This window comes from Carcharhinus amblyrhynchos, chromosome 15, assembly GCF_965287045.1.
Source record: "Carcharhinus amblyrhynchos chromosome 15, sCarAmb.v2.hapA, whole genome shotgun sequence".
NCBI lineage: Eukaryota > Metazoa > Chordata > Chondrichthyes > Carcharhiniformes > Carcharhinidae > Carcharhinus > Carcharhinus amblyrhynchos.
In genome coordinates this window covers 40,445,551-40,470,264 of record NC_137338.1, presented here as the reverse complement: position 1 = coordinate 40,470,264, position 24,714 = coordinate 40,445,551, and the positions used below count along the sequence as shown (strand labels likewise).

The 24,714-nt window shown below is 43.1% G+C and overlaps 1 protein-coding gene across 1 annotated transcript in view; it reads left to right on the top strand.

Annotated features, from left to right (window-relative positions):
* The first annotated feature begins 1,703 nt into the window (after nt 1–1,703).
* cybb (cytochrome b-245, beta polypeptide (chronic granulomatous disease)) overlaps nt 1,704–24,714 on the top strand; it is an 85,262-nt gene continuing 62,251 nt past the window's right edge. Inside the window, exons 1-3 of the mRNA XM_080203874.1 lie at nt 1,704–2,073; nt 9,624–9,886; nt 15,486–15,796. Of these exons, the coding sequence (XP_080060000.1) occupies nt 1,829–2,073; nt 9,624–9,886; nt 15,486–15,796 (819 nt within the window). The 5' untranslated portion in view covers nt 1,704–1,828. The remainder of the gene's footprint in view (nt 2,074–9,623; nt 9,887–15,485; nt 15,797–24,714) is intronic.

The window sequence follows — 24,714 nt, the reverse complement described above, 5'->3', positions numbered from 1 at the left end:
CCCCATGTCTATATGGGTTTCCTTTGGTTACTCTAATTTCCTCCCACAATCTGAAAGACATGCTGGTTGGGTGTATTGGCATGCTAAATTCTCCCTCAGTATACCCAAGCAGTGCTGGAGTGTGGTGACTAGGGGATTTTCACAGTAACTTCATTACTGTGTCAATGTAAGCCTACTTGTGATTAATAAATAAATAAATAAACTTTAAACAGATATACTTCCAGGTTGGAATACAAGTAATTAACATATACCAATCAGAAGTGTGCATTTGTAAATGAGTTAGCTATGTCCCCCACAACTATTGATGAGGGCTACATCATGCACAAGATATAAATATCAAAAACCAATTACAGCCTCTGCATGAGTGCTTCATTATAATATCTAATCAGCGTCAAGATTTGAATATGCTAGCTAATCTAATTTATCATCGTTACAAGTTCTTCTTAACATCCCAGTTTGTACCCATGTTTGTAAATATCAATGACCTCTTCCATGTCCATATGTCTGGTTTAATGAATTCCCTCTGACATTGAGGGCAGGATTTTCTGGCCACACTCACTCTGGAACCGGAAATATCCATGCCCAGAGGACACCTTGACATTGTCCACCAGGCATGGGCAGTGCTAAGAGGATGGGTCCTATTGTGGGTGGGGCCTAGGGGCAATCAGTGGGGGTGGGGGGTCCCGCTGCCACTCTGCAGACAGGATCAGTCTGGGATGGAGGGAGGACAGCAATTGGGGTGGGCTGAGGGGGTGGTCTGCCACAGGGGCCTACCTCCCTGGCCAGGGGTCTGACCTTGGGTGGTGGTCAGCGGGAGGGGTTCTGCCGGATTAAGGGGTTGAGTGGGATCGCCTCTGCTGTGGGGTGGGCTTTGCATCAGGGCATTCCAGGACGGAGGTGTCAGAGCTGGCCTGGGAATTGCTGTGGGGGCCACGATTGGGCCGTGGAAGTGGGGTGCTGGAGGGGCAGCACTGCAGGCATCCCGGGCTGGCCAGCCAACCAAGGAGGCTGACAGATTGGGATAAATTGTGCATGCGCAGAGTTCCAGAACTGTCAGACTCCGGAGCGAATAGGACCCATCCACTCTGGGTTTTTAATAATATTCACGTTTGGGACCTCTGCAATGCACAGAGTGGGCGATTCAGGTGAGAAGCTGAACTGACAAAACTGTCAGGATTTAGAACAGTTCTCCTGCCAATTCAGCACTTTTGGGAGAATCGCGGCCCAGATTTCTGGCATCTACGTGTGCACAGTAAAACATGGAAACCCACATTTCCCAATTCTTTCCAAATTTTCTGCCCGCATCTCCCTGAAGGTGAACGCAGGCTGAAAATCGTTCCAAAAATTATTTTGCTAGATGATGTTTCAGAGAAAATAGTTGTGCCTCGGAATGTTTTTATTGTATAGAGGTATGCTGTGTGATATACAGAAAGGTTGGGAACCACTGGTCTAGAGGACCAACATTCACTTTACTCTTTTCCTGGTTAAATCCATAAATGTTTTAAACATGCTATCCCTCTGGTCGCAGCTATTGTCACTTCTTAATCAAATAATTGATTGTCGTAAAATATAAAACGTTCGTTTCCACGTGGCGCAGTCCCTATCAAAAATGGATGAGATTGAACTTGGTTCAGTCTTTCTCTCCATAGCGAGCTCTCTAAAACTCCACCTAGTGGAATATTGCTCAATGTGGTTCTCGAACAACCTCCTCTGTCTGCAGCAGATCAGCGAAAGAACAGCACCAGAAGAAATGGATGCTTTCAGCTTTTTTCGCGATTATTGAACGCATCTGCCCCTTCCCTTCCTTCTCCCAGCGGAGGCGTTCAGGATGAGACCCCCGGGCGGGATCTTCGTGTCTGTCTTTCTCTTCGCTGCTGAGCTGGTGGCAGCCCTGTATCTGAGCAGCACTTACAGCTCAGCCGGCGACAGGATCTGGCAAGGGCTCACCCTGGTCTTCGTGCTGGTGCCATCAATCCTGGTGCAGTTCACTCTAACCTTCGTGCACCGGGATGTGAGCAAGGATAGACCCCTGGTCCTGTTCCTGCATCTGTTACAGCTGGGACCATTCGTCAGGTATGGACGGGGAGCTTGCAGACTCTGCTGCTATGACTGGGAGAGGGATGGATGAGGAATCTCCCGAGGATGTTTGGTGAAATACCCTGCTGGATACTGACTGTGGGTCTGTTTTACCCAGTGGTGAACAGAGTGGGAGACATGAGTGAATGTTAAGATAGGATGGCTTATATGTCAAAGCTGTGCTCACCCCCAAGACCACTTTAACTCACAATGTTATCCATTCAATTTTATCTATAAAATGAAGAGGAGATAAAGGGTTCTGCGTTGATAGGTCGTAATCCCGAAAGGTATTTCATTCACACTGGGTTTACTCCCATTACTGACCACTCCCATTGCCATTTTTTTCTGGTTCTGTGAGATAACATGGATTTAAACAACAGAGCAGCTATGTAAACACTACAGGTGTAAGATCTGTTTATATTGGAGGAAATGTTTGTATAAAGAGGGGGGAACATCATTGTCCTGTCTCAATACATAACAAGATGTATATCAATCATTTGGTGAATTGAGCATAGCTGTGGCAGAGGGAGGTGAATATTGTGTAGATACATGCCCACACGGAGGGCTGTTTCAGCTTGTAGGACCATTCATTAACTCTGCAGCAAAAAATATTTTGATTCTCAAACACTGTTCAACTAGAGAGACGAGAGTCTGGGCGTGTGCGCATTTACATGCATTAATGTTCGCAGTGAACCATGTTAGGAAGAAAATCACCTGCGGGTAAAGTTATTTTAACAGCAAATTCACCAACTAGCCCTGGATAAAATATTGTGCATCCTCCATCATCACTGCAACCCGACCCGATTCGCCGGATGCTGTAAGCTGCCTATTTTGGACAGAATGTGGAGTCTGCAAAGTGGTCAGGTTCCAAATCACTTTTAACCTTTACAGCCCGACACACCAAACATCTCCCCCATCCCCCACTTTGCAATCGCCCACCCTGAATGGTAGCCCTAGAATTCAGCATCAGTTCCCGTCCTCCCATATTGCAAGGGATGTATAGTTCTGTCCTATCCAGGAATCACCCACCATGGAGCTGCAGCAGCCACGCCATTGTCCTTGTACAAGAATTAGCGAATGGACGTGTGACCCAAATTGTATCACAAGGAAAACGGCCCATTGTCTATTTGAATCTGTTTAGGAAAACGCGCACACGCCACTATTAAACAATGGGCATTTCTGGAAAGGGCCACGGAAGGTGTGGGGTGGGGTTTGCCTGCCGGAATTAAACATCAGGGCAAAATGGTGATATTTCATGTAGTGACCCTCGAGCAGCATTAAGTGCGCCTGTGACAATGTCAAACTGCAAAGCCGTGCGTGCTATGCCGGCAGCCATGGATGTATGTTTACTCAGGCGTGTCTAATCATTCTGCGGCTCCTTTCAGCCTCTGGTTTCTATCTGACTGAGCTGACCGTGCTGGAATGGATGTTCATGCTCCTGATTCAACTTTTATCAGGTTCCATGCAGCAGCCGTAAAGCGTGGCTGTAGATAAAGCCCAGCAAATACTGCCTGCTATGTTTATCCATAACAGGCACACACTGCCTTGCTGGCCTAGTGGAACCCTCTTATCCCGGCTAAATAATCTATTTAAAGGATCGTTCACCAACTGAAATATTCATTAACTGCTAAATAGTAATACAGCCATGATGTGGGGTTGCCAGCGTTGGACTGGGATGGGCACAGTAAGTAGTCTCATAACACCAGGTTAAAGTGCAACAGGTTTATTTGGTAGCAGGAGCTCTTGCTACCAAATAAACCTGTTGCACTTTAAACTGGTGTTGTGAGACTAATTACTAATAATACAGCAGATTAATTAATTTGATTGCCGTATCTATTAAGTATTGCATATAGTTTTGACTACCGATGCTGTCAAAGTCATACTTTGTTGAGAATCCTTCTTTTGTAACCAATACGGCCTCGATTTTTTAAATATTCATTCAAAGAATTTGGGCTTCGCTGGCTAGGTGAACATTCACTGCCCATCCCTAATTGCCCTTCAGAAGGTGATGGTGAGCTGCTGTCTTGAACCACTGCAGTCCCTGAGATATAGGTACACTTGATGTGGAGGTGCCAGCGTTCAACTGGGGTAAACACAGTAAGAAGTCTTACAACATCAGGTTAAAGACCAACAGGTTTATTTGATAGTAAACGCCACAAGCTTTCCAAACGCTGTTCCTTCATCAGGTGAGCGGGGAGTCCTGATCAGAAACAGGGATTCTGATCCCTGCAGATTAGCTGGAAAGACTCACATTCTAATCAATATTCTGTAAACTGTGTGTGTCTTTACATGCCCTATTTCTGATCAGAACTCTCCAGTCACCTGATGAAGGAACAACGTTCCAAAAGCTTGCGGTGTTTACTGTCAAATAAACCTGTTGGACTTTGACCTGGTGTTGTGAGACTTCTTACTATATAGTACACCCGCAGTGCTGTTAGGGAGGGATTCCAGAATTGTAACTCAGTGAAGGAACACAGATATATTTTCAAGTCAGGATGGTGAGTGGCTTGAAAGGAAACTCCCAGGCATCAACGGCCTTGCCCTTCTAGACGATGGTAGTTGTGGGTTTGGAGGATCCATGGTGAATTCCTGCATTGCATCATGTAGATGGTTCATACTGCTGCTGCTGTGCATTGGGGCTGGAATTAATTTTTTGGAAGGGGTGCCAGGAACTTTGTCCTGGATGATGTTGAGCTTCTTGAAGCTGCACTCACCCAAGCAAGTGGACAGTATTCCATTGCACTCCTGCTTTGTGCTTTGTAGATTGTGGTCAGGCTTTGGGGAGTCAGAAGGTCAGTTACAGGATTTCTAGCCTCTGACCTGCTTTTGTAGCCATAGTATTTATCTGGCTAGTCCAGTTGAGTTTCTGGTCAATGTTACCCCAGAATGTTAACAGTGGGGAATTCAATGATGGTAATGCTATTGAAAATAAGGGGCCAGAGTTAAATTTCTCCTGTTGGTGAAGGCCATTGCCTGACACTTGTGCAGTGCAACTATTACCTGCCACATGTCAGCCCAAGCCTGGATTTTATCCAGATCTTGCTGCATTTGGACAGGGACTGCTTCCATATCTGAGGAATTGCAAATGATGCTGAATATTGTGCAATCATCAGTGAACATCCCCACTTCTGACTTTTATGATAGAAGGAAGGTCATTGATGAAGCAGCTGAAGATAAGGAACTCCTGCAGTGATGTTGTGGAGCTGAGATGACTGACCTCTAACAATCACAACCATCTTTCTTTGTGCTAGTTATGATTCCAGCTGAAAGTTTTCCCACTGATTCCCATTTACTCCAGTTTTGCAGGGCTCCTTGATGCTACACTTAGTCAAATAATGCCTTGAAGTCAAGGGCAGACACTTTCATCTCACCTCTGGTGTTCGGTTCTTGTGTACACGTTTGAACCAAGGTTGCAATGTCAAAACCCAAACTGAGCATCAGTGAGCAGATTATTGTTAAGCAAGTGCCACTTGCTAGTGCTGTTGATGACCCCTTCCATTACTTTACTGATGATCGAGTGGAGACGGTGGGGAAATAATTAACTGGATTGAAAATGTTCTGCCTTTTGTGAACTGGACATACGTAGACAATTTTTCACAGTGACAGGTAGATGCCCATGTTGTAACTATGCTAGAACATCTTAGCCAGGGGCGCAGCAAGTTCTGGAGCACAAGTCTGAAGTACTATTGCCGGAATATTATCAGAGCCCATAGCCTTTGCAATGTCATTTACATTCAGCCATTTCTTGAATACCATTTGGAATGAATCGAATTGGCTGAAGACCGGCATCAGTGATGCTGGACCCTCTGGAGATGAACCATTCACATTAGCACTTTGGGCTGAAGATTGTTGCAAATGCTTCAACCTTATCTTTTCACTGATGTGCTGGAACTATCCATCATTGAGGCTGGGAATATTTATGGAGCCTCATTTAATCATTTAATTGTCCATCACCATTCATGGCTGGATGTGGCAGGACTGCAAAGTTTAGAGCTTACATCAGATAGTTGTGGGATCGTTTAGCCCTATCACTTGCTACATATGCTGTTTGGCACACAAATAGTGCTGTGTTGTAGATTCACCATTGGCACATCATGCCTGTACTGCTCCTGGCAAGCTCTCTTGCATTCTTCATTCAAGAGAAATGGAGAGGGTGGCCTACAATTAACATTCTCTTGAAGCATTTATTTGTCACCAAAGACATTGAAAGATGTGGGGCAGTGCAGGATAACGAAGGTGCAGTCGCACAATCTATTGGGAACAAGACCTCACCATTATCAATCATGAGTGTGAGCTCGCAGATTTGAATGTGAGGTTAACTCCACAAGATAACTTTCTTGTGGCAAATGGGGGAATGTTTCTGTGAAAAATTAGGACAGTGAGGACTGAGTAAGCAATTAATGTTGGAATATGTGAATAGTGCATGTGAAAACATTGTGTAATCATGTGTTATTTTGACAAATATGATAGCCAAAGTTTTGACATTAACCTGCATTGGTAAGGGTAGCTTAATTGTATTACAGTATCCAAGCCATAATTTACAACATATAATTGGGAGTTATATTACCTTGTTTATACCATAGGTACAAGATGCAGCAACAGATGCCTGTACCCACTGACCTGGACCTCTGGCTCATCGTCTGAGTGTCTCTCAAATCCCCTACATTCTCTCTGAACTTTTTTACCTTTTTTTCTGTCCCGACCTCCTTCTTATTACCCTTTCTATAATTCAAAAGCAGAGTTTTACCAGACCAATCATTGACTTATATCCATCATCTTATTGCTCAATTTTGGGTTGACCCAAGGTCCTTGTCTACTCAGGGTTCGACCTTCAGATCCCCTTACACCACCTGCTCTGACTGTTGGGAATGTGATTAGTGCAGTTATGGCAACACAAAGGGACATGCTGTTATGCTTGAGATATGTGGTGTTCTTGATGGTCTAATGATTACAGATAGATGCTCTTCCTCATCTTATCATGAACAAAGGCACCAGTCCTCCCAGTATTCTAGTCAGGAGGCGGTGGTAAAGTGGTTATGTTATTGTACTAGTAGTTCAAGGCTCAAGTTATTGCTCTGGTGATATGGCCTCAAATCCCACTATGGTAGCTGGTGGAATTTAAATTCAGTTAATATATGAGGTGTATAACATTAGATCATGACCACCATTATTGAAATTATCATAAATTGTTGTAAAATCCCATCTGGCTCCTTCACCAGATAAATCACTCACCTGATGAAGCAGCGCTCTGAAAGCTCATGATTTCAAATAAACCTGTTGGACTTTAACCTGGTGTTGTGAGACTTCTTACTATAAATGGGATGCAATTGCATGACCTTATTTTCCATTATGAACTTCACCAGCAGAAAGCTTGGTCAGAGAATTGTGGCTATAACCATGCCACATAGGCCATTTCATTTAAAAAGTTAAACTCACAAATACTTGCAGCTGCAGTACAGACAGCGAGTAAAATGGTTTTTAAAAAATCAATTTTAATGTAGCAGGAATATGCAGGGAGGCACCAGTTATGTTCATGAAGCAGTGGTCATGTTGTTTTCTATATGTCAGATAAAATAAATGTGTTATGAAGTACTTGGGATAACCTTCGGGGGCAGCAGACACAAAATGGAAAATGGATAAGGCATGACACTGGTAAGTGCTGGTAACTTTGCTGCATCGCCAGCAGTGTGACCCAAGTAAGAAGGCTTATGACATTCCACTGGAGAAACCACCCTTTGATAAACAACCATTTAATCAGCAAAGAAATGTGTTCATCATCAGAACTCTGTATCACAGTGATTATTTAGCAGCTGAGGCTTGCAATGGTTACTTCCAGCCAGCCACAGTATTAATTAGAACAGGAATACAAAAGCAAAATATTGCAGATTCTCGAAATCTGAAATAAAACAATTGGTTGGAAGCATCTTTTGTTTTATCCATTTGTTGGACATGGGTGTCACTGCAGGTCAGCATTTATTACCCACACCGACTTGCCTGAGGGCAGTTGAGAATCAACTATGCTACTGTGGCTCTGGGGTTGCATGTAGGCCAGGCCAGGTAAGATGGCAGATTTCCTTCCCTAAAGGACATTAGTGAACTAGATGGGTTTCTCCAACAATCAATTATGTTTTCAATGATCATCAGTAGATTCTTAATTCTAGATATTTTTTAATTGAATTCAAATTCCAACATCTGCCATGGCAGGTTTCAAACTCAGGTCCCCAGAACATTAGCTGAATTTCACCCTGCACCCACCCCTCCCCCCCACCCCCACCCCTCCCCACCGAGCAGCAAAAGAGAGTTAATGTTTCAGTTTGGAATGATCTTTCATCAAAAGAGTTTTTTCTCTGGAGTGTAGAAGGCTGAGGGGTGACCTTATAGAGGTCTATAAAATAATGAGGGGCATAGACAAGGCAGATAGTCAATATCTTTTCCCAAAGGTTGGGGAGTCTAAAACTAGGTTTAAGGTGAGAGGGAAGAGACACACAAGTGCCCAGAGGGTGGTGAGTGTCTGGAACAAGCTGCCAGAGGTAGTAGTAGAGGCAGATACAATTTTATCTTTTAAAAAGCATTTAGATAGTTACATGGGTACGATGGGTATAGAGGGATATGGGCCAACTGTGGGCAATTGGAATTAGCTTAGGGGTTTTAAAAAGAAAGCGCATGGACAAGTTGGGTCAAAGGGCCTGTTTCCATGCTGTAAACCTCTATGATTCTCTGACTCTAGAAACATTTCTGATGAAATATTGGTAGGGGGATTGAATTTAGGAGTCGCAGCGTCATGTTGCAACTGTACAAAACTCTGGTGCGGCCACACTTGGCGTATTGTGTGCAGTTCTGGCCCCCACATTATAGGAAGGATGTGGAGGCTTTGGAGAGGGTGCAGAGGAGGTTTACCAGGATGTTGCCTGGTATGGAGGGGAGGTCCTATGAGGAGAGACTGAGGGATTTGGGGTTGTTTTCGCTAGAAAGAAGGCGGCTAAGAGGGGATCTTATTGAAACATATAAGATGATTAGAGGTTTAGATAGGGTGGATAGTGATAGCCTTTTTCCTCGGATGGAGAAAGCTAGCACGAGGGGGCATGGCTTTAAATTAAGGGGGGGTAGTTATAGGACGGATGTCAGGGGTAGGTTCTTTACCCAGAGGGTGGTGAGGGATTGGAATGCCCTGCCTGCTGCAGTTGTAAATGCGCCTAGTTTGGGGGCGTTTAAGAGATCCGTGGATAGGTTTATGGATGAAAAGGGATTGGTTTAGGTTAGAAGGTTATTGTTTTTTAACTGGTCGGCGCAACATCGTGGGCCGAAGGGCCTGTTCTGCGCTGTAATGTTCTATGTTCTATGTTCTATGAAAGGTCATCTCAATCCAAAACATTGGCTGGGATTTTCCCAAAGATCCTGCCCGTTATCTGTTTCTCTCTGTAGGTGCTAACTGAGCTGCTGAGTATTCTTTGTTTATATTGATTAGAACATAACATAACACAGAAGTGAGACAGTAACAAAAACTTAACAATACGTCTTTCATATTCCTTTCTGTTTAATATCATTAGGTGTCTTGAAGCATTGTGCATTTATCTAAATGTTGGGAGAGTTGAAGAACCTTATGTCAGCATCACCAGAAAGAGGCAGATGCAAAAACATGGTTACTCTGAAGAAATTGAGAAAGAAGTGGGTCAAGCAGAAGGCAAAATGTTCACCCACAGAGCTGCTTTTAACAGGACTTCAGTGATCCAGGCTTTCATAGGCTCTGCACCACAACTTACACTCCAGCTATATGTTAGTGTAAAAGAACAGTTTGTAACACCAGGTAGAGGTATGTATTTTTGTCATATTGGAATTGTACGTTTACCTAAAGTTACTTAACCAAACGGAAATCTTTAGGATCTGGGCTTGAATTAATCCATACTAATTGGATGAAGGTCTATTATTAGAGTGCCATTATATTCAGGCACCAGCATTGCTTCTGTTGAATCTGATGCTAATTTTTTTCTTTTAAATTTTTATTACAGTACTACAATCGTTGTCAAAGAATTATATCTGTGATCAACATCAAGGTTTTTAAAAGAACTAATATAGTTCTTTTATTATTTATTTGACTGGAATAATCAAGCAAAAACTAATTACTTGTGCAAAAAGATGAAAACAGATGCAAAATGGACGCAGTACCAATAAGACTAACCTGTCTGCAAGTCTGGATTGAGCCTGGAATTTTATTCCTAATTGCTGATGACCATAATTTGAATTTGCCTGAAGGTTCTAAACACAAGCCTGCAGATTTCCCAAATAAGTGCTGTTTGTGCAGGAGTACATGTGGGCTCCTCACACTTGTTTGTGCTGAAGGTGTGGAGTGCTGTGGCTAGCACTCAGCAGGCTAGCTCAGGGGTCAAGGGAGAGGACAAACAGGGTCCTGGTTTGAAGTCCTGCTGGGGAAAGTCCAGGAGAAGAGGAATGTCCTGTGCCCACAGAGGGAAAGGACACCCCTCCTCCCCATCCCCACCACTATCTTCTTGTTCCTCTCCACTGCAGCAGTTGGTGCTCCTCTGCTGGCATCATGTCCTCATTGCATCCCTTGTCCAGACCAAGGGGCACCCCTGTCAAGATGTCCAGGACCAAGCACTGCCTTTCACCTGGTGACACCTAGAATGTGCCCAATAGGGTGGTGTAGCACAGCACTTACTGTTTTTCGTTGAGAATTTCCAGAAAACATGGTTTTGTTGAGTGTTGGCAAAGCCTGAACAAAGTATATCCTGTTGTGCTTCAGAGATTTGCTACAAAGCTTCAACAGCAATGAAAATGAAATGGCGAGTGTCCTATTAAGTAGCACATCAAATACAATCAATATTTTGTTTACTCCAAAATAGCTGGCCATTGATAGTAAGTGTTAAGTTGAAGTGCTAGCCATCCAGATACCATGCTGACTCTTTACTGAGTGCTAACCATCATGTTAATTGACAGTGAACTGTTTAACCAGCTTCCAAGTGGTCATTTCAGGCTCCAATCATTTTAACAACTTATTTTGCTCTCATCTACTATCACAGTTTAAGCTGCATCCTGGCTACCCGCAAAGGCTCTATGGCATCAACCTGAGTTAACTCTGCTTCTCTCTCCACAGATGCTGTCGGACTTGCTAAGCATTTCAGTATTTCCTGATTTTATTTCAGATTTCCAGCATCTGTAGTATTTTGCATTTGCACTATTTATTTACATTTGTTATTCATTATCCCAGGCTTTTTGTTACCAGTTTGGTAACTAGTGGAGTGCCGCAGGGATCGGTGCTGGGGCCTCAGCTATTTACCACTTATATAGATGATCTGGAGTAGGGGGCTGAGTGTAGGGTGTCGAAATTTGCTGATGACAATAAGATGAGTGGAAAAGCAAATTGTGTGGAGGGTGTGGAAAGTCTGCAGAGGGATCTAGGTAGGCTGAGCGAATGGGCGAGGACCTGGCAGATGGAGTACAATGTTAGCAAGTGTGAGGTTATCCACTTTGGCAGGAATAATAGTAGGAGGGATTACTGTTTAAAGGGTGAAAAGCTGCAGCATGCTACGGTGCAGAGGGACCTGGGGGTCCTTGTGCATGAGTCGCAAAAACCCAGCCTGCAGGTGCAGCAGGTGATCAAGAAGGCGAATGGGATGCTGGCCTTTATAGCGAGGGGGATAGAATATAAAAGCAGTGAGGTCTTGCTGCAACTGTACAGGGCATTGGTGAGGCCGCAGTTGGAGTACTGTGTGCAGTTTTGGTTGCCGCACTTGCGCAAGGATATTTTGGCCTTGGAGGGAGTGCAGAGGAGGTTCACTAGGCTGATACTGGAGATGGGGGGGGTTAGAACATAAGAACATAAGAAATAGGAGCAGGAGTAGGCCATCTAGCCCTTCGAGCCTGCCCCGCCATTCAATAAGGTCATGGCTGACCTGAAGTGGCTCAGTTCCACATTCCCGCCTTCTCCCCATAACCCTTAATCCCCTTGCCTATCAAAAACCTATCTACCCGTGTCTTAAATATATTTAGCGAGGCAGCCTCCACCACTTCAAACGGGCAGAGAATTCCAGAGATTCACCACCCTTTGAGTGAAGAAGTTCCTCCTCAACTCCGTTCTAAACTGCCCCCCCCCCTTTATCTTGAGGCTGTGCCCTCTAGTCCTACTGTCCTTTCTGAGTGGGAAGAGCCTCTCCACTTCTAGCCTATCCATCCCATTCATCATCTTGTACGTCTCAATGAGATCTCCCCTCATTCTTCTAAACTCTAACGAGTACAAGCCTAGTTTATTCAGCCTCTCCTCATAGCTCAACCCCCTCAACTCTGGTATCAGCCGAGTGAACCTCCTCTGCACTCCCTCCAAGGCCAAAATATCCTTGCGTAAGTGCGGCGACCAAAACTGCACACAGTACTCCAGCTGCGGCCTCACCAGTGCCCTGTACAGTTGCAGCAAGACCTCCCTACTTTTATATGCAATCCCCCTCGCTATGAAGGCCAGCATCCCATTCGCCTTCCTGACCACCTGCTGCACCTGTAGGCTGGGTTTTTGCAACTCGTGCACAAGGACCCCGAGGTCCCTCTGCGCCGTAGCATGCTGCAGTTTTTCGCCATGTAAGTAGTAGTCCTTCCTACCATTATTCCTACCAAAGTGGACAACTTCACACTTGCCAACATTAAATTCCATTTGCCAGTTCCTGGCCCATTCGCCCAGCCTATCTAGATCCCTCTGCAGACTTTCCACACCGCACAATTTGCCGTTCCACCAATCTTGGTGTCATCAGCAAATTTCAACACCATACACTCGGTTCCCTCCTCCAGATCATCTATATAAATGGTAAATAGCTGAGGCCCCAGCACCGATCCCTGGGGCACTCCACTAGTCACCAGCCACCAATCCGAATAGCACCCATTGACCTCCACTCTCTGCCTCCTATTTGACAGCCAATCCCCTATCCACGCTAACACCTTACCCCCAACTCCATGCCCCCTAACCTTCTGTAACAACCTCTTGTGCAGCACCTTATCAAACGCCTTCTGAAAATCAAGAAACACCACATCCACCGGTTCTCCTCTATCCACCGCACTAGACACATCCTCATAGAATTCCAATAAATTCGTCAGACACGACTTCCCCTTAACGAAACCGTGCTGCGTCTGCTCTATCAAACAATTCTCCTCAAGATGCCTCGCTATTTTCTCCTTGATTACGGATTCAAGCATTTTACCTACAACAGACGTTAAACTAACCGGCCTATAATTCCCTGCCTTTTACCTGCTACCCTTCTTAAACAACGGCGTAACATTAGCTGTTTTCCAATTTTCCCGCACTTCCCTGGAATCCAGCGAGGTTTGGAAAACAATCATCAAGGCATCCACTATCACCTCCGCCATTTCTTTCAGAACCCTTGGGTGCATTCCATCCGGTCCTGGGGACTTGTCCACAGTCAGTCCCTCTAGTCTGTCTAGCACTGCCTCTCTAGTAACAATAATGTAATTCAGGCCCTCTACTCCTAACATCTTTCCATCGGTAACACCCGGCAAACTATTCACGTCATCCTCTGTGAAGACCGAAGCAAAAAAGTTATTCAAGGCCTCAGGACTATGAAGAGAGACTAAATAGACTGGGTCTGTACTCGTTGGAGTTTAGAAGGATGAGGGGGGATCTTATAGAGACGTATAAGATAATGAAAGGGATGGATAGGGTAGAGGTAGAGAGATTCTTCCCGCTTATAAAGGACAGCAGGACTAGAGGGCACAGCCTCAAGATAAGGGGGGGAAGCAGGGGGCAGTTTAGAACGGAGTTGAGGAGGAACTTCTTCACTCAAAGGGTGGTGAATCTCTGGAATTCTCTGCCCGTTGAAGTGGTGGAGGCTACCTCGCTAAATATATTTAAGACGTGGGTAGATAGGTTTTTGGTAGACAAGGGAATTAAGGGTTATGGGGAGAAAGCGGGAAAGTGGAACTGAGCCACTTCAGATCAGCCATGATCTTATTGAATGGCGGGGCAGGCTCGAAGGACTAGATGGCCTACTCCTGCTCCTACTTCTTATGTTCTTATGTTCAATTGGTAAAGTTACATACTACTTTTGTTAAAATGTCTTCCTGATTATACCTCTTACTTCAGCATGCTCACTTGCTGATAACCTACACCCCAATAATAGGCTGAGAAATTCATTTGCACGTGCCAGTTTCTCAGTTCCAGTTGCCTTACCAAAACTGCTTCTAATTCTCTGTTTCAGACCTTTTATCCTTTTTTATTTGGTCTAATGAGAACTGTGCCAGATTATTTATTCATTAGTCAAGTTTTCCTGGCAGAATCTGAGTGAATTTTTTCCTCACCCTAAGCATGGCCTTGACATCCAACGGAAAAGCATGGTCCCCAAATTGGACAGAGTATTCAAGCACTCGTCTCAGCAAAAATTTCAATAACCTTTTGCTTCTGTATTTGATGCATCTATATACAGACTTCATAACCTTGAATGTTGCAATTTTGCAGCTTCGGACAACTTTTCTTTCAAACTTCTAAAATGTATTTGAACCCACCCCGCAGTCCTTCTGTTACTTTTTATATTTAAATATCTATTACTATTTAGAGCCTCTTTCCTAACTTTATTCCTCACAATAATGTATCATCTCGCATTTTTCTGCATTAACTTTGATCTGATATCAATGTATTCCCTCTATTAGTTGTTCTTCTGGTCTGTGTCCTGCTGAAGCTGCAAGCAGCCCTCCTCACATTCCGTATTTTGTGCTGTCTGTCAATTTTGAGCACTCCCAAATATGGAGAAGAACAATTTTGACCCCTGAAGGATGCCACTGTTTACATACATAAATAGTCCCAAAAAATCCATTAATCTTTCATTTCTGTTTTCTGAACTTCAAATCCATTTGTAATCCACATTGCCACAAGTTTTTTAAATGGGTGGCATGGTAGCACAGTGGTTAGCACTGCTGCCTCACAGTGCTAGGGATCCAAGTTTGATTCCTGGCTTGGGTCACTGTCCATGTGGAGTTTTCACATTCTCCCTGTGTCTGCGTGGCTTTCCTTCAGGTGCTCCGGTTTCCAGTCTGAAAGGCATACTGGTTAGGTGCCTTGACACAATCAGATGCCAAACTGTAAATACTAGGGGAATTTCACAATAACTTCATTGCAGTGTTAGTGTAAGCCTTACTTGTGACAATAAATAAACTTTACTTTAAAAATACCTAGGAATGCATCTCCATAGCGATTCTCCTAATTGTCCATCATAGCTTTCAAAGAAGAAAATCTTAGCAAAACAGCTTAAATGCATGTTTCCTCATATTTATACTATTTTGCTATTCAGTGCCATCGTTCACTTGGTTAGCAAGTTCTGTGACTGGGCTATATTTTAATTCATTTATATGATCACTGGGTTTCAAGACAAAAAAAACTACAAGCTCTGTTTCATTTTCAGGAGTACTAATGGTGATTTCTCTGCTTACCATTGTATATGGAGCCTTGAGGTGCAATATCCTTGCTATCAAAATCAAGTATGATGAATATGAGGTGCATGTGAAGCCTGCGGCCTACATCTGCATATTTCTGTGGCGAAGCTTTGAGATTGCCACCAGAGTTGTTGTTTTGGTCCTTTTCAGCTCTGTGTTGCAGATATGGATTCTTCCTGTGGTTCTCTTGAACTTTTTTACATTTTTCTTCTATCCGTGGATATTATTCTGGAACAGTAAATCACCTTTCCCTGAGAACATAGAAAAAACATTTACCAGGGTAGGTACAACAATAGTATTGTGTTGCCTCACATTTCTTTACGCTGGTGTTAATATGTTCTGCTGGTCAGCAGTTCAACTCAAGCTAAGCGATCCTGATTTAATTAATAAATCTCAGAATTGGTACAGACTAGCTGTGTATTATATGTTAAGATTCATTGAAAATGCTCTTCTTATCCTCTTGTGGTATATTTACAAAACTGATGTGTATACCTATGTGTGTGCTCCTTTGTTGGTGATGCAGTTGTTGATAGGGTATTGTATTGCAATCTTTTTTATGCTTGTGTTTTACCAGTTCTGCCACCCATGTAAGAAGCTCTTCAGCTCCAGTATTTCAGAAGGATTATTTGCTTGCATTCGTTTCATTTGTTTTATACCCTATTGTCGCAAATCTTCTGAGCCCATAGAAAAAGCTGTCTTAGAACCAAGCAGTGCCAATGACCATGAACAGGGAACTGAACCCAGCAGTAAATCTCAAGATTAGATGGACCCTTCAATGTGCAATTGTCAATGCACAGGACTTTTTTTGTGTGCATCCATTTAATTTGGATTCCAGTTCTTTCTCGATATTATAAACTCAACTTCAGATGTTTGGAGCTTATAATTCCATCTGCTGTTGAGTGATACTTGACAGTAATCTTAATGAACACAAGTTCACAATATGCAGCCTCACCTGCCCGGATGACATAGGAAATTACAGGTGCACTTCACGTGATTATTTTTATTCCATTAACATTAATGAATGGAAGTTAATCAGCAATGGAACTTTAGTTTGCCAATATGCATCCCCAGTGGCTGAAAGTTACTCTATTAACAATCCTAAATTAATCCATAGAATCACTATAGTGCAGAAGGAGGCCATTCAGCCCATTGGTCTGCACCAATTCTTTGAAAGAGCATCTTACCCACGTCCACCCTCACTTTATCTCCTTAACCCTGAGCATTTACCATGACTAATACACCTGAACTACACATCTTGGGACACTAAGGGGCAATTTAGCATGGAATTTCATCTAACCTGCACATCTTTGGACAATGGGAGGAAACCGGAGCACCTGGAGGAAACCCATGCCGACACGGGGAGAACATACAAACTCCACAAAGACAATCAAACCCGCTGTGGGGCATCAGTGCTAACCACTGTGCCACTTCCAATTGCTACCATCAGTTCATTAGCTTTTTTTTGTTTTGATCCTTGTGGGTGCATTATTGAAGTAGAACTGCAGATGAACTGCAAATGGAATAGGAAGATAAAGATCACTTCTTTGAACATAGAGAGAGACAATAGTGTACTAGTATTGTCACTAGACCAGTAATCCAGCAACCCAGTGTAATGCCCTGGGGACCTGCTATTAATTTCAGTGAGACTTGATAGAAACCCACCATGCCAGATGGTGAAATTTGAATCCAATAAATATCTGGAATTAAAGATCTAACATTGACTTTGAAACCATTGTTGATTGTTGTACAAACCCATCTGCTTCATTAATAACCTTTAGGGAGGGAAATCAGCCATTCTTAAATGCCCTTCGAAATGGCCTAGCAAGCCATTCGGTCCAAGGGTTATTAGGGATGAGCAATAATTGCTGGCCCAGTCAGCGGCCCAAGCCCCATGTAAGAATTTTAAAAAGTCAATTTTGACAAATTAGAGCAAATGCAAATTCTTCCAATTTGTAATGTGATCAGCTTACAAAATGCAGATTTCATGGTTTCTTTGAATGGAAGATTCATTCACTTTGAAACTATTTGTGATAATTGTAATGTTAGTACATTCATATGATAATCCTCTTTTTACTGTCTGAACAGAAGCCTCATTTTAAGTGGTTAGGATGGCCAGCATAGGAATATCATACAAATGTAGTATTGTATATCATTTCTAGACTGTTGTCCCCTAACTGAATGTCCTGCAAAAGTTGCTGCTTGAGTTTAGGTGCAAAAATAATCCAACATAATTTGGAAATTGTATTGTGACTATATATGAATATGATCAATATCATATTTTTGTAATTTGAATATCAGAATTCAAATTCTAGCCAAATTAACACTCCGTATCCACAAATACACCATTTGAAAATAACCAGTGACATAATCCCAAAAGCTTTATGTTTTCCTCAAAATTAACTTTCAGGCAGTTAAATGCCAATTGTTTAACAATGCTTAGAATGTAACCTCATCAATTTATCCAAGGTTCACTGTGGAATACTGGCCTATTTTCATTTCTATTCTGCTACATAGATTTTTAAACCAATTTATTTTTCTCCCATCCTAATTTTCCCAACTCCCCTTTCCGGGGTGTGGTTCCACAGGCAGGTGACATCCTCTAATACCTTACCAAAATGATCATCATTGACTTGTGAGCCTGCAAGAGTCAGTAGACTTCCCAAGGTGAAAGCTAATTCTCGTCCTATTTTCATCTCCCATCCATCCAATGCATACTTAAAAAAAAGCAGTGAATCATGGTCACAGAAAAGGAACATGCCTCCCATTTAAAGAAAAAATGTCCTTCCCAATCTTTGAGAAGGTAGGCATCAAGTAGGTCTCATGTTTTCTTGTTCTAGTACCAATACTGCACCAGCTGAGGGTCAAAGATCAGAAACTCCCAACTCCCTACCTAGTCTTGCCCCATCAATGACCAATAGGTGGATGTAGGCTTGCTTGTTATTCTCATCACACAATTTATTTGAGGAAAAATCATGACAGTGCAGGATTTACAGTTGATTGAAAGAGAAATGCTTAATGGACTGAATTGCCTTTTCAAACTTTAACACTATGCTCATGAGTCACACTCTAAAGTTGTCATATTTGAATGAATAGGACATGTGGAACTTGCTGAATAGTTCATTATAGATTTAGATGTAATAACCAGTCAATAGATATTTAACATTAAAGATAAATTAATTTGTGTACTTGTTTGGCAATGTCAGTCACTGTTATATTGTTCCTTGATAGCAAAATAGAAGTGGGATTTCTGAGTGTCATATTGTGCTAAAGCCTGTTTAGCATACTCATTAAAATGTGAAAGCCCCATTGTAAGATGCAAGTGCTAAACATGACTAAGTTCTCAAAAGCTCATGCAAGCAATGTCCAAAAAAAAATCACAAAAGACTTTCTGGTAGATGCTGGTCAGTAGGACAATAAAATGCAATTAATTGCATGTAAGCCACACAAAATAGCATACACATTGATGGGACTGGAAGATCCCACTGGTGGCCAATATTGAGTAGTCTGTCCCACCGGAAAATATACCCAGGGAGGAGAAGCAATCACCCTATATATATTGCTTTGAGACATTTTACAATAAATGATGAACTGCATCGAAACTTAAAATTCTTCACTCAACTTGGAATTTCTGTGAAAAACTGTTTGGTTTCACAGCAAATTTATCTGCTTTGCATGTAAGAAAATGCCTCATGCAAAACATCTAACATGGATGCCAAGAACACCATCAGTGTGGAAACTTAATAAGCTGATAGTTGAGCTCTTGGCAGGATATGGTATTTTCATGGGCTCAACTTACCTGTCAGAGAGTATTTATTTACCAGGGGTTTATAACTCAGACAGCTGGGTAAAATGCCTTGTATCCTACCCTACCTCTGCCACAAGGAAAAGCTGATGCTAGCAGCCTTTCACTTGAGGCTAGGATTGTGCCAACAACTTAGAATGCATCCCATGAATCAATTTTCAAAAGAAAAAGGTTTTGAAATTTTGCACATTAATTCTAGTATTACTATAATTATCAGAAAAAAGTATTTCTAAGTTTAAGTGACTAGAACTTTTACCAGTATGTGCATTCTTAGACACCTTAACTGAGTGTTGATAAAAAGCATATAGGAACATGTTCTTAAAAAACATTGTGAAAATATACTGTTTGAAAGACTAAAGAAGAATCTTGTAAATATTTGCAATGGAAAGAATAAACATGAATACTAAATGAAGTTTGTAAATATTAATAATAATTTTTAATAAATATATAAATGTGTTTCAAATGGATCTGAAAAATAGTTTACAGGTTTGTGACAACTGTAGCTAATAATGTCAAATAAATGGATACATTGAAACAGCAATTTTGTATTTTCTGGTGTGTTATTTGTATATATTTATGTTGAAATAATTTGGGTACTTGTGCACAAGTTTTCTCCCCTTCCCCATCCCAATCCTTGCAATCCATCATAAATGTAAGTTTCCAATTAGAAATGTTACTACCACCATATAATTCACAAGAATTATATAAGCTAGGCCAGCTATTGAAACGACAGGAATGTTATCCCATTTAACTTCACATTGCATCAAAATATCTTGAATCCAAAGTAACATGCATTGACTAGTGAAATTTTCCATCTGCTACACAACATATATAAATGAATCAAATCATTTCTCTTAACATGCAAACTGGAATTGTGACTGGAGTCACTCGTTGAACAATAGCAACTTGTATTTGTATAGCACTCTTAATTTAGCAAAATGTCCCAAGTACCTTCACAGCGGAATTACAAAACAAAATGCAACACTGAACCACATAAGGGGGTATTAGGGACTGGTGACCAAAAACATGGTCAAAGGGAGAGGTTGTAAAGACTGTCTTAAAGGAGGAAAGCTAGGTAGAGAGGAGGAGAAATTCAGGGAGGGAATTCCAGAGCTTAGGGTCTAGGCAACTGAAGACACGTGGTGAAGTGATTAAAATTGGAGATGCACAAAGATCCAGATTGGAGCAATGCAGATATCTCAGAGGGCATTTTGAGTCCACGTAACTTGGGACTCCATATGACTCTTCTTTTTCTGAAGAGTCGTCCAGACTTGAAATGCATTCCCTTTCTCTCTAGACAGGTGCTGCCACATCTGCTGAATCTTTCCTGTTTTTATTTCAGATCTTCAGCATCTGCAGCATTTTGCTTTTATCTCAGAGGGCGAAAGGGCTTGGAGGAGACCAGAGATGGGGTAGGGGCCAAGCCATGGGGGATTTGAAAACAAGAGTGGGTACTCTAAAAAGAAAGTGCTACAGATGCTGGTTATTGGAAATAATCAGAAAATGCCAGAGGTTTTCAGAAGTTCAAGCATCTTTTGTGGTGTGAGAAACAGAATGAAGTTACTGTGAAAACTTTCATTACAGCTGGGAAAAGTTACAAATGTAAAAGGTTTTAAGTAAGTAAAGGTGCTCAGAGTGAAAGAAAAAAGAACAAAAGGGAAGGACTGTGATAGGGTGGAAGATAGAAGAGATTAAATAACAGGAGAGTTGATGATGCAGGACCAAAGGAGTGGTAATGGAAACAGTGGGTGTGATCTTACCGACTATTCACATTGTGTGAGAATCAAAATATCATGAATCCAGAGTAACATGCACTGACTAGTGAAATTTTCCATCTGCTATGCTACAGATATGTGATTCAAATCATGGAATCCTGGAATCATGGAATCCTACAATTTGGAAAAAGGCAATTTGGCCCATTGAGCTTGCAAAGACAACAATCCCACCCAGGCCCTATCCCCAAATATTTACCTTACTAATCCCCCTGACATTAAGGGGCAGTTTAATGTGGCTAAATCCTTTCTATTAACATGCATACTGGAATTGTGACTGGAGCTTGTATTTGTATAGCACTCCTAATCCAGCTGGATGTCCTCAGCTGCTTCACAGTGAAATCACAAAACAAAATACAACACTGAACCACAAAGGGATATTAGGGCAGGTGACCAAAAACGTGATCAAAGAGAAAGGTTGTAAGAAATGTCTTAAAGGAGGAAAGCTGCAGCAAAGTTGGAGAATTTTGTGTTCAGTGAAATCTCCATTCATTGCAGCAGAATGGGAAAATCCCACCATAATGTCTCCCAAAAATGGAAAATCCCATTGCAATCTGCAGCCTCCCACACCACGCCACCACCGCACGCCCTCCCCCCCCCACTGCCAACAACCTCCCCAAGGGAGACAGAACCCCCCTACGGGAGGCAGAACCCCCGGGAGGCAGACCCCGCCCCCTGACAGACCACCGCTTCCCAGCCTGCCCCGATCAGTGGCCTTCCTCTAGTCCTGACCAATCCTATCTTCAGAGTGACAGTGGCACCCCCTCCCACCCCCACTGATCCCTCCTAGGCCCTGCTCAAAACTGGCCCCATTCCCTTGGCCCAACCCCCTTGGCACGGACTGATGCTTGGTGGGCAGTGCCAAGGTATCCCCTTGGCATTGACAGTTTGCCCCTTGGGTAGTACCAGAGCACAGGCTGGCACTGCTAGGGTTCCCATACCCAGGGGGCACCACCGCCACACCCCTCCCACCTAAATCCCTGGGGGGGGGCCCCGTTTGCCCCCCCCCTTAACTCTGATGGGGTCTCCCGCTAGTTCACTGCAATTGGGGAGCTACTCTAAACCCTGCCGGAGTGAAATACTCCTGGCGGGATGGGGGATGCTATCAGGCCTGGAGAATTCCGTCCTGAGCCCGATAATGACATTTAAGATAGATTATGAATAAATTTAAATCACTTACCTTGTCTTCCTGTTGGTTTCCAGAGCAGTCCCGACTGCACCTGCTCTCTGGCAGTGGGAGACATGCGCATGTCTGGAACACATGCGCGAATCCCGCAAAATGGCCGACACGCGCATCTCCCAACCTGACAAGCCAAAATACATGCGTGTCAGGATGGGAGAATTGGGCCCTATGTGTCTAGAGGAGGTGTGAATGGCAGAATATTGAACAGCTGTTATCCAAAAGCGAAAATGAAGGTAAAATTCAAACACACAAAGTGGAAGGAAATGCGATGGGGGGGGGGGCGGCAAAAATGGTGGACTGAAATTACTGAATGTTCAGTCCGGGAGGCTGGCTGATCAAAAAGTGCCTATGTTGAGCCTCAGTTGAATATTGCAGGGAGCCAAGAATAGAGATCAACATGAAAGCAACGGGAAGGTTTAAAATGACAGGTGGAAATTGAAGGTGAGAATTTTAAATGTCAAACATTGCTGAACCAGGAGCCAGTGGAAAGCAGAGAGCACCATGTGATGGGTGAGCAAGATATGGTGAAAGAAAGGGTGGCACAGTGGTTAGCACTGCTGTCTCAAATTTCCAGGGACCTGAGTTCAATTCCCAGCTTTGGTCACTGTATGTGCGGAATCTGCATGTTCTCCCTGTGTCTATGCGGGTTTTCTCCGGGTGCTCCATTTTCCTCCCACAGTTTGAAAGACGTGCTGGTTAGGTGCATTGACCTGAACAGGTGCCGGAGTGTGACGACTAGGGGAAATTCACAGTAACTTCATTGAAGTGTTAGCGTAAGCTTACTTGTGGCTAATAGGTAAACTTTAAATTGCCCCTTAGTGTGAGTGGGACTAGCTAGGGTAAATGTATTGGGTTATGGGGATTGGGCCTGGGCAGGATTGTGATCGGTGCAGACTCGATGGGCTGAATGGCCTCCTTCTGCAGGGATTCTATGATTAATCTATAAAATGAGGTCAGTAAGTGAAGGCTAAGGGAAGGAGGCACAAAACACAGCCCGCTGGGAAAACTGGTGGGTCACTGGGCAGGCAACTGTAAACATTGATTTTAAATGAGAAAAGTTTAAAGTTCATTTATTACTGTCACAAATAGGCTTACCTTAACACTGCAATGAAGTTACTGTGAAAACCCCCTACTCGCCACACTCTGGTACCTGCTCAGGTACATTGAAGGAGGATTTAGCATGGCCAATGCACCTAACCAGCCTGTCTTTCAGGCTTGTGGGAGGAAACCAGAGAACCCAGAGGAAACTCTCACAAACACAGACAGAGTGTACAGACTACACACAGACAGTAACCCAAGCCGGGAGTCGAACCCAGGTCCCTGGTACTGTGAGACCACTGTGCCACCATGCCAGCCCACAAGAGGGGAAAGGGAGCAGTGAGACACCACTAAACAGCACAAGGGGAGAGCGAGAGCAGGAGTGGCCACATCTGTGTCTCCAAAATATCACATTGTGATGTTTCAGGAAATATGGAAGTGATTGTTTGGTGAGTATTTGTTAATTAATTAAGAAAAATAAGTGAATGCATCAACAGAGATGGCAAGCAGGTGATACATTGCAGCTGCAGTATGTGGCTGCAGATGGGCACCAGTGGTCCACAGCAATGAAGACTGTGACTCAACAAGCTTCCGGGAGAGTCAATAAGCTGGCTGCTGGGCCAAGTGCTGTCCAATCCATCAGTGAAGGGGAACGTTACCTGGACATTAAATCTATATTCGAGAAAAAACCCACCCCCAAAGTGACACAGGAAAGATGAGTTACAAAGTTAAGCTGTAAAATAGGAGCATGGGCTGACTCTGAACCAGCCTTCAGCAGCCAAATGACAAGAGGATCTTGAGTGAAAGAGAGGAAAGCCCAGACAGGATAGAGTAAAGGGTTACTGTAAAGAGGATATTCCAACAGGGTAAAAGACTTACTGCACAAACGATACTGCAGCCATTATAGAGCAGAGAGTTAATATACAGAGGATTCTCCAGACAGAGTAAAGAATTGCTGTAAAGAGGATACTCCAAACAGGGTAAAGACTTGCTGCACAGAGAATATTCCTGACAGGGTAACGAGTTACTGCACAGAGGATATTCCACATAGGGTAGAGAAGAGTTACTGTACCAAGGATATTCCATGGACCGTAGAGAGTTTCAGCAGGTTTGGCAGCACCTGTAAAAAGAGAAAAGAGCGGACGTTTCGAGTCCAGATGTCAAAGCAGCTTTGACCAAGGGTCATGTGGAGTCGAAACATCAGCTCCTTTCTCTCCTTACAGATGCTGTCAGACTAGCTGAGGTTTTCCAGCATTTTCTCTTTTGATTTCAGATTCCAGCATCCACAGTAATTTGCTTTTATTATTATAGAGCAGAGAGTTACTGTACACGGGATACTCCAGAAAGAAGTCTCACAACACCAGCTTAAAGTCCAACAAGTTTATTTGTAGCAAAAGCCACAA